The following is an 8,719-nucleotide window of genomic DNA, read 5'->3' on the forward strand; positions in this document are numbered from 1 at the left end:
GACCACATGCTGTTCCGCTGCCCTCTGTACGAGAACAAACGAAGACAACTGATACAAGCTGTGATGCAGGAGAACGAAGTGTGGCCATGTCCGGCAAGTCTTCTTCTCAGCAACAAAGACATTTTCACAAAATTCAATGACTTTATTCGCCAAATTAAGGTGCTCAGCTAACTGTGTGTGGAGGGCAATCTCTCTATCACATGGTCTATATTCTTAGCGCCGCGATTCTTCACCCAGGACTTCAGGCGGCCTTAGTTTATGTCACTAACACCTGCATGCCAACGTCGGGATCTGCTTTATTCTGTACAGTTTTATTTTGGCTAATTGAAAGGGCATATATATGTTCAACCCGCTCTAAAGTGTATTTTCTGTTTAATTGTGCTATGTACTTCTGATTATTGTATCTGCTTTATAATATCTGGACTGCTATGTCAGTCTAGCAATTTTGATTGTACCACTATTACTCGGTTCCCAGCCATCCTCATGTGATCCCTTTTCCTCTTCCTTTTCTTTCCCCATTCCTCTCCTCCTCCTCCCCCTTTCCCCCCTTCTTCCCCGGGCTATACGTATTGGTAAGGCCGTCTCTTTCACAACTGTAAACTGTAAACTGTTAAAAGCTGAGAAATGTTTAACTTTTATGTAAAATGGAAGATAAGCTTCCTTTAAACTGTACCTTATCTTGATTTTCTCACGTCATCTGGCAAATGATACATCTGATCATCCCAACAGCTAATATGAATTAAAGACCATGAGTCAAGTTCAAAAACACTTCAGAGCCAGTTAAATTTAAAACTTAATGTATATTGAAAATAAACGTATGTACAGTTACAATTAAAGTTCACATATAAGAATTACAAATATTAGATATTAACAAAGTTCAAAGTAATCATCCACTGCAACAGGTCCGTCGGAAAGCACCTTGCAACGTACAAATTCAAAGTCCACAACAACACAACAAGATGAGGCAATCTTTTAAAACAGCTTAGGCGAACTAAGGTCAGCGTGAGTTAACTTCTTATGTCCGAAGCAAACTGAACTTCCCGCCAGAACTTCAATGCTTTTATAGGATTGAAACATTATTGGATTCTACCAATCAGCATTTACCAGCTCTATAAGACGTCCGCCGATGGTCTGATGTCTTTTAACCAATGAGCGGTCGAGTCTTGAAATGGTCTGATCGCCGTTTCTATGGCAACAACGGTCGTTCATAAAAAGGCGGGAAAACTGAGTTCCAGACGATTTTTATATCACGACACCTCCACGGCCGAGGATCAAACTGAGCTTACTTAAGCCTGTTTGATTCCCTTCATAACACCAGACAATCTTACAAAAATCGTCCGATATCAAACTGACCCATACATCCGGAACATCCGGGAATTTTACCTGTCTACGCGCAGAGATGCCTTTGTTACCGACGCCTATTAATCGCTGTCTTCCTCAGTCTCTAATCGAGAGAGAGAGTCCGCGTTACCGTGTAATTTCCCTTTACGGTATTCAATCTGGATGTCGTATCCTTGTAACGCAAGAGCCCAGAGCGTAAGTTTTGCACCCTGGGGTGTTGACAATGTCAAGTACTTTAAGGGGTTGTGGTCTGTGACCACCTTGACCGGTCTCCCATAGATCCAGTAGTTAAATTTCCGAAGGCCCCAAATAATTGCGTAGGTTTCTTTCTCGATAGTAGCCCACCGTACCTCTGCCCTCTTTAGTTTCCGATTTGCAAAAGCTATCAGCCTCTTTTGCCCTTCTGACGAGAATTGCGCCAAGCAAACCCCGATAGTTTGGTTCGACGCGTCCGTGAATAACACGAAAGGCCTCTCTGGGTCTGGCGAAAATAACAGCGGCGCCCGTCCAAGCCTTGCCTTTATCGTCTTGAAGATCTTTTCGAGCTCCTGATTCCATTCTATTACCTTGGGCGCCCGTCGTGCGAGTAAATCCGTGAGGGGATTGGTTAACCCTGCATAATCCGAAATGTAATCTCGATAGTAACTTAGAATAACTTAGAGATAGAAACATCTCAGCTGCTCCTTCGTCTTAGGCAGAGCTAAGTTGGTTATTGCTCTGACCCTCTCAGGGTCCGGCGCATGTCGTCCGGAGCCTACCACATGCCAGAGATATAAGATGTGCGGTTTGGCACACTGACATTTATTGACATTGATCGTCAGTCCTGCGTCCCTTAATGCCCCTAAGACGGTCTTAATGTGGTGTATATGTTCTGGCCAGCTCCTCGAGTATATGGTCACGTCATCGATATATGCTACCGCGAAGTTTTTAAACGGGGCCAACACCAAATCCATCAGCCTTTGAAATGTTGCAGCCGCATATCTTAGTCCAAAAAACATGACTTCCCACTCGAACTGACCGCGATGGGTAACAAACGCAGTAAGATGTTTGCTAGATGCTTCTAACGGCACTTGCCAATATCCCTTACAAAGGTCCAGCGATGTTATGTACCGGGCCTCGGCCAACTGGTAGATTAATTCGACGGACAGCACCATCAGATAGCGGTCTGGTACGGTTGCTGCGTTTAAGTGCAGATAATCAACACATAACCGCATTCCACCCCCTTTCTTAGCTACGCATACTATGGGATGAGCACACTCCAATACGCTGGCCCCGCTTCTAACAACTCGGTGATGGTCTCATCGACCTTGTTTCATAAGGCTAGTGGGATTCGGTATGGAGTAAACCCTTTCGGGGTCCACCCTTCAGTAAGGGTTATCTTATGTTTCAAAACCCTAGTTTTCCCTGGTTTGCTCCCGAAAATCGAGTTGTAGTCTCTTAGGACGTTATGGAGCTCGGTCTGTGCCGACGTTGGGAGATGTGAAGGAATTCCCTTATCATCGCTGTCCCAGCGTCCACAATCGGGCGGCTGACAAGTGGACGGAGTTTCCACCAGTTCCCCGAAACTTCCGTCGGAATCAAATACTACCCCCGACAGCGAATATTTGCTTCTGATATTTCCTGAGATGATCTACATGGACCCATTTTGTTTTTTCATCCTCTAACTTTATACGGTAACTTCCTTCTCTTTCTCGCTGTACTACTACCGCCGGCCCTTCCCACCGATCATCCAATTTATTATCTGGGGAAGACTTCTTCACAAGAACCGTATCCCCTATGTTAAATTCCTTCGGCCATGCTCTCAAGTTGTAATGGGCCGCATATTGTTTTTGTTTTACGGTCGTGCGTTTAGTTGCTATATCATTGACCGCTTTAATCCGATCTACCAATGTTTGTAAATATTCCGCCGCTCTATTATTTAGGGTATCGGGTGGCATTACCGCTCCCGTTCACATATTCTTTAGGATAGCTAAAGGCCCTACTGGAGCTCTCCCATAAAGCATTTCAAACGGTGATATACTGGTAGTTTCATGTGGAACTTCTCTATAAGCCCATAACAGAAAGGGAACAACCCTATCCCAATTCCTTTTATTTTCTGCTATGGTGTGGCTTAGCATATTCTTAAAGGTCTGATTCCATCTTTCGACACTTCCGTTGCTTCGCGGGTGTTCCGGGGTCGAAAATCTAATCCGTATCCCTAACATGCGGGTCATTTCACGCGTCAATCCGGCGGTGAAATTTGTCTCCTGATCGCAACAAATGAGTTCGGGAAAACCCGTCCACATAAAGATTTGTAAAAGTGCCGAACAAGTGGCCGTCGTTTACAGTGATCTCATACATTCCACTTCGGGCCAACGAGTGCATAAGTCGATTATGCAAAGTGCGTACCGATGTCCTCTAGCCGATGAGCGATCAATCGGTCCAATCATGTCTATATTAACCACTTGAAACGGGGTCAAGGTTCGAGTAAGTGATGTGATTGGGGTCCTATCCAGGAATCGGGCAGGCGCTTTTACTTGGCACCTATGGCAGCTCTGGCAGTACTTCCGGATATCGGTCGCCATTCCCAGCCAATAGAAGACCTCGCGAATGCAACCCGCCGTTTTCTGACTGCCTAAATGTCCACCACACGGAGTTTTGTGTGATAAATCTAACACCTCCGCTCTCCGTTCTTGGGGAACAACTACCTGCTTAATGGGTCTGCCTAACCAACTATCTTGCTGATATAGTATCCCGTCCTCTACAGTTAACCCATCTTTCTTATGCTTAGTTTCTCCCGGATAGCGTTTTGCCCGCCTAAATCCCTTTAGGTATTCTGCAAGTAAGAGTATCAACTCTCCGAGAGTTGATACTCTCGGAGAGTTAATACTCTTCAAGGAAGGTGTAATGTTTGACCTCATCTGCTGACAATCTTGTCAGTGCCGCTTTACATTTTTCCGATAGCACGCTCAAAACTATTTGTCCCTGTAACTCTACCGGGACCTCGTAGGTTTTCAAAACTACTTCGACCATACGAAACCAGGATGGTACTGCCTCCTCCTCTTCTGGCATTTTAGGCAGTGCCGCCTTTACCCTACGAGCGTAATCGTCAAAATTTGCTTTGCCGATATTATCCTCGGCGTCTCGGGTCCCCTTTTGTAACCTATCTTGCTCTAACTCAATTTCCGCTATCCTCACCTTAGCCTCTATTTCTGCTTTTTGCCGTTCTGTTTCCGTTTTCTTCTCCTCGGATTCCGCGAGTTTAACCCGTAGTCTAAGCGCTTCAATGTCCTCCCGAGATTCGTTTCCTGGCACTCCTGCCTTTTGTCCCTTGGTCGGCCCATCATTTTCCCACTCCCCTGTTTCTAAACCTCGCGATTTCACGCGTTTAGGCATCTCTGCTAGCGAGTAAAGTAAAGTTTTACCTGGGTCAATGATTGCCGGTGTTGTTCTCTCCTTATGTCCGTCGCAGATCAGCCTTTCCGATCTGTGGTAATCCAACGTAATCCAAGGTAATCCTGTAGTAATCCTGTCGAGACTGCGCCAGTCAAGTTCAAATACACTTCAGAGCCAGTTAAATTTTAAATTTAATGTATATTGAAAATAAACGTATGTACAGTTACAATTAAAGTTCACATATAAGAATTACAAACATTAGATATTAACAAAGTTCAAAGTAATTATCCACTGCAACAGGTCCGTCAGAAAAGCACCTTGCGACGTACAAATTCAAAGTCCACAACAACACAACAAGATGAGGCAATCTTCTAAAACCACTTAGTCGAACTCAGGTCAGCGTGAGTTCACTTCCTAATGTCCGAAGCAAAAACTGATCTTCCCGCCAGAACTTCAATGCTTTTATAGGATTGAAACAGCATTGGATTCCACCAATCAGCATTTACCAGCTCTATAAGACGTCCGCCGATGGTCTGATGTCTTTTAACCAATGAGCGGTCGAGTCTTCAAAATGGTCTGATCGCCGTTTCTATGGCGACAACGGTCGTTCGTAAAAAGGCGGGAAAACTGAGTGCCAAACGATTTTTCCATCCCGACACCTCCACGGCCGAGGATCAAACTGAGCTTACTCAAGCCTGTTTGATTCCTTCCACAACACCAGACAATCTTACAAAAATCGTCCGATATCGGACTGACCCATACATCCGGAACATCCGGGAATTTTACCCGTCTACGCGCAGAGATGCCTTTGTTACCGATGCCTAATAACCGCTTTCGTAAAGCCAACGCAATCGGGTATGGGGTAAACCTTTTCCGGGATCCACCCTCCAGTAAGTGTCCAGATGTTTTTCTTTTTCGGTCTATTACCGAAAATCGAGTTGTAATCCTCCGACACGTCATCCCGCTCCGTATGTGCCGACGTCGGGGGAAGCGGAGGAACTCCCCTTACTCTCCCGTCCCATCTTTCGCGATCGTGCAGCTGTCGCGGGGACGGAGTTTGAACCCGTTCCCCGAATCTCCCGTCGGAATCAAGTACTATTCTTACAGCGAACGTTCGCTTTTCTACCACATCCGGCCATTCCCACCGGACATCCAATTTGTCATCCGGGGAAGACTTTTCCACGAGAACCGTATCCCCGATGTTATGTCCCTTTTTCCGTGCTTCCTCGTTGTAAGGCACCACATACTCTTCCCGTTTTACGTCCGTATGCTTAGTTGCAATATCGTGAACCGCTTTGATCCGATCCATCTCTACATTCCCTACTTCTAACTTACGGGTCATTTCACGCGGAGCAATTTCCCTGCGGAGCAATTTGTCCCCTGATCGTACCACATCAGTTTAGGAAAGCTCGTCCGCGTAAAGAATCGCAACAATACCGAACAAGTGACCATCGCTGACGGCGATCTCATCCCTTCCACTTCTGACCAGAGGGTGCATAATCCGATTATGCTAACTGCGTATCGATGACCGTTAGATAACAAGGGATCAATCGGTACAATCACGCCTATGTTAACCACTTGAAACGGGGTTGAGAATCGAGTAAGTGGTGTAGCTGGAGTCCTATCTAGGACTAGATCAGGCGCTCTTACTAAGCACCTACGACTATCCTGGCAGTACTTCCGGATGTCGGTCGCTATTCCCGGCCAATGGAAGCCCTCGCGAACGCGACTTGCTAATTTCCGACTGCCAAACTGTCCACCGCACGGAGCTTTGTGTGCTAAATCTAACACTTCCGTTCTCCGTTTTTTGGGGAACAACTACCTGATTAACGGGCCTGCCGAACGAACTATCTTGCCGATATAGTATCCCGTCCTCTACAGTTAACCCATCTTTCTTATGCTTAGTGGCCTCCCACAATCGAGAAAGTGAGTCGTCCCGGACTTGAGCGTCTCGTAATTCTGTTTCTTTCTCATTTTCGTCGCTATTTTCACTGCACGCCGCCTCTGAGAGAGGTTCTGGCCCCTTTTCCCGATGGTTTCCATTACCATCTACCCTTAAGCTCCTCACTTGTCTTTCTCCCTTTCCCTGGAGCTTCTGCTTTCGGTCTACTAGCCTCCGGTAATCCTTCTCCGATAACAAGGCATCCGTGGTCTGGTCTAACTCGTCCGTTAAGGCGCACGTCACCAGTTCCGACCTTCGCGACCCTGCGAAGTCTTTCTCCCACAGCCCTATCGGGACCGATACTAACACCGCATCGATCTGGTGACCGAAGGGCCCAACCAATTGGATTCTCCCCTTCGTTTCCATCACCGAGGTAGGTACCAACGCCTCTCTTATAACCGAAATCCCAGCTCCAGAGTCAACTATGGCCGAAAGACAGTTTCTGCCGCATGCCAATTTGACTTTATTCGGCGCTGTTATGACCTTTGGTTGGTCATACGACGTTACCCTCGCTACTAAACGCCTCTCATCCTGGGAATTGTTACTAGTAGCCACGAGCCGCGCCTGTTTAGGCTCACTATGTGCCTTCCGTTTCGGACAGTTTCTCCTCCAATGGTCCGTTTTCCCGCAAACATAACAACCATTTTTGTGGGGTTGTTCATCTATAGTCTGCGTCACGGGACTAGATTTCCCTTTCGTCTCTCTCCACGAGTCCCTTTGTTCGCCGTTTCTCTCGCTTTTGGTTGGGGACATGCTACTTGACGCCTCGTCAAACTTCTCTATAAACCTGGCCAATTCCGCAGGTTTGCCCCATCCCTTCCCTTCCTGTAATATCACATATTTCCTTGCGTCATGAGGTAGGAGCGTCTTTATTTGATCCCCTACTGCTAGCTTAATAATTTCTTCTACCGTGCCCACCTCCCTACTATCTACGTAGTATTTGTAAAGGTCTTCCAGACGCGACGCAAATTGCGGCCATGTTTCTCCCGGATAGCGTTCCGCCCGCCTAAATCCCTTTAGGTATTCCGCAGGTGAGATTCTCAACTCTTCGAGAATAAACTCCTTCAAGGAAGGGTAATGTTTGACCTTATCCACTGACAATCTTGTCAGCGCCGCTTTACATTTTTCTGATAGCACGCTCAAAACTATTTGTCCCTGTAACTCTACCGGGACCTCGTAGGTCTCCAAAACTACTTCGACCATACGAAACCAGGATGGTACTGCCTCCTCCTCTTCTGGCATTTTAGGCAGTGCCGCCTTTACCCTACAAGCGTAATCGTCAAAATTTGCTTTGCCGATATTATCCTCGGCGTCTCGGGTCCCCTTTTGTAACCTATCCCGCTCTAACTCAATTTCCGTCTTTCTGACCTCAGCTTCCGCTTTCCTCTCCTCAGATTCAGCTTTTTGCCGTTCTGTTTCCTTGGCCTTAGACTCCATTTCCGCCTTCTGCCGTTCTGTTTCCTTGGACTTAGACTCGATTTTCGCGAGTTCAATCCGAAGCTTAAGCGCTTCGATTTCTTCCCGAGCCTCTTGCCTTTTGTCCCTTGGTCGCCCATCATTTTCCCACTCCCCTGTTTCTAAACCTCGCGCTTTCACGCGTTTGGGCATCTCTGCTAGCGAGTAAAATAAAGTTTTTACCTGGGTCAATGATTGCCGGTGTTGTTCTCTCCTTATGTCCGTCGCAGATCAGCCTTTCCGATCTGTGGTAATCCAACGTAATCCAAGGTAATCCTGTAGTAATCCTGTCGAGACTGCGCCAGTCAAGTTCAAATACACTTCAGAGCCAGTTAAATTTTAAATTTAATGTATATTGAAAATAAACGTATGTACAGTTACAATTAAAGTTCACATATAAGAATTACAAACATTAGATATTAACAAAGTTCAAAGTAATTATCCACTGCAACAGGTCCGTCAGAAAAGCACCTTGCGACGTACAAATTCAAAGTCCACAACAACACAACAAGATGAGGCAATCTTCTAAAACCACTTAGTCGAACTCAGGTCAGCGTGAGTTCACTTCCTAATGTCCGAAGCAAAAACTGATCTTCCCGCCAGAAC

General features: G+C 46.3%; 1 protein-coding gene and 1 pseudogene across 1 annotated transcript; both read right to left on the bottom strand.

The window, feature by feature from the left end:
* Window positions 1-1,421: 1,421 nt before the first annotated feature.
* Window positions 1,422-6,025, bottom strand: LOC111615940 (annotated as a pseudogene).
* LOC111615939 lies at window positions 5,972-8,178 on the bottom strand. The gene has a single exon (XM_023357376.1). The coding sequence runs from the start codon at window positions 8,093-8,095 to the stop codon at window positions 6,380-6,382; it is 1,716 nt and encodes a 571-aa protein (XP_023213144.1). The 5' UTR covers window positions 8,096-8,178; the 3' UTR covers window positions 5,972-6,379.
* Window positions 8,179-8,719: the final 541 nt, after the last annotated feature.

The sequence above is a fragment of the Centruroides sculpturatus genome, unplaced genomic scaffold (assembly GCF_000671375.1).
Source record: "Centruroides sculpturatus isolate CEXI.00-Female unplaced genomic scaffold, Cexi_2.0 scaffold2688, whole genome shotgun sequence".
Lineage (NCBI taxonomy): Eukaryota > Metazoa > Arthropoda > Arachnida > Scorpiones > Buthidae > Centruroides > Centruroides sculpturatus.

Bases quoted from the DNA above. Each gene is read 5' to 3' on its own strand.
- LOC111615939 (XM_023357376.1), bottom strand. From the start codon at position 8,095: ATGGAGTCTAAGGCCAAGGAAACAGAACGGCAAAAAGCTGAATCTGAG.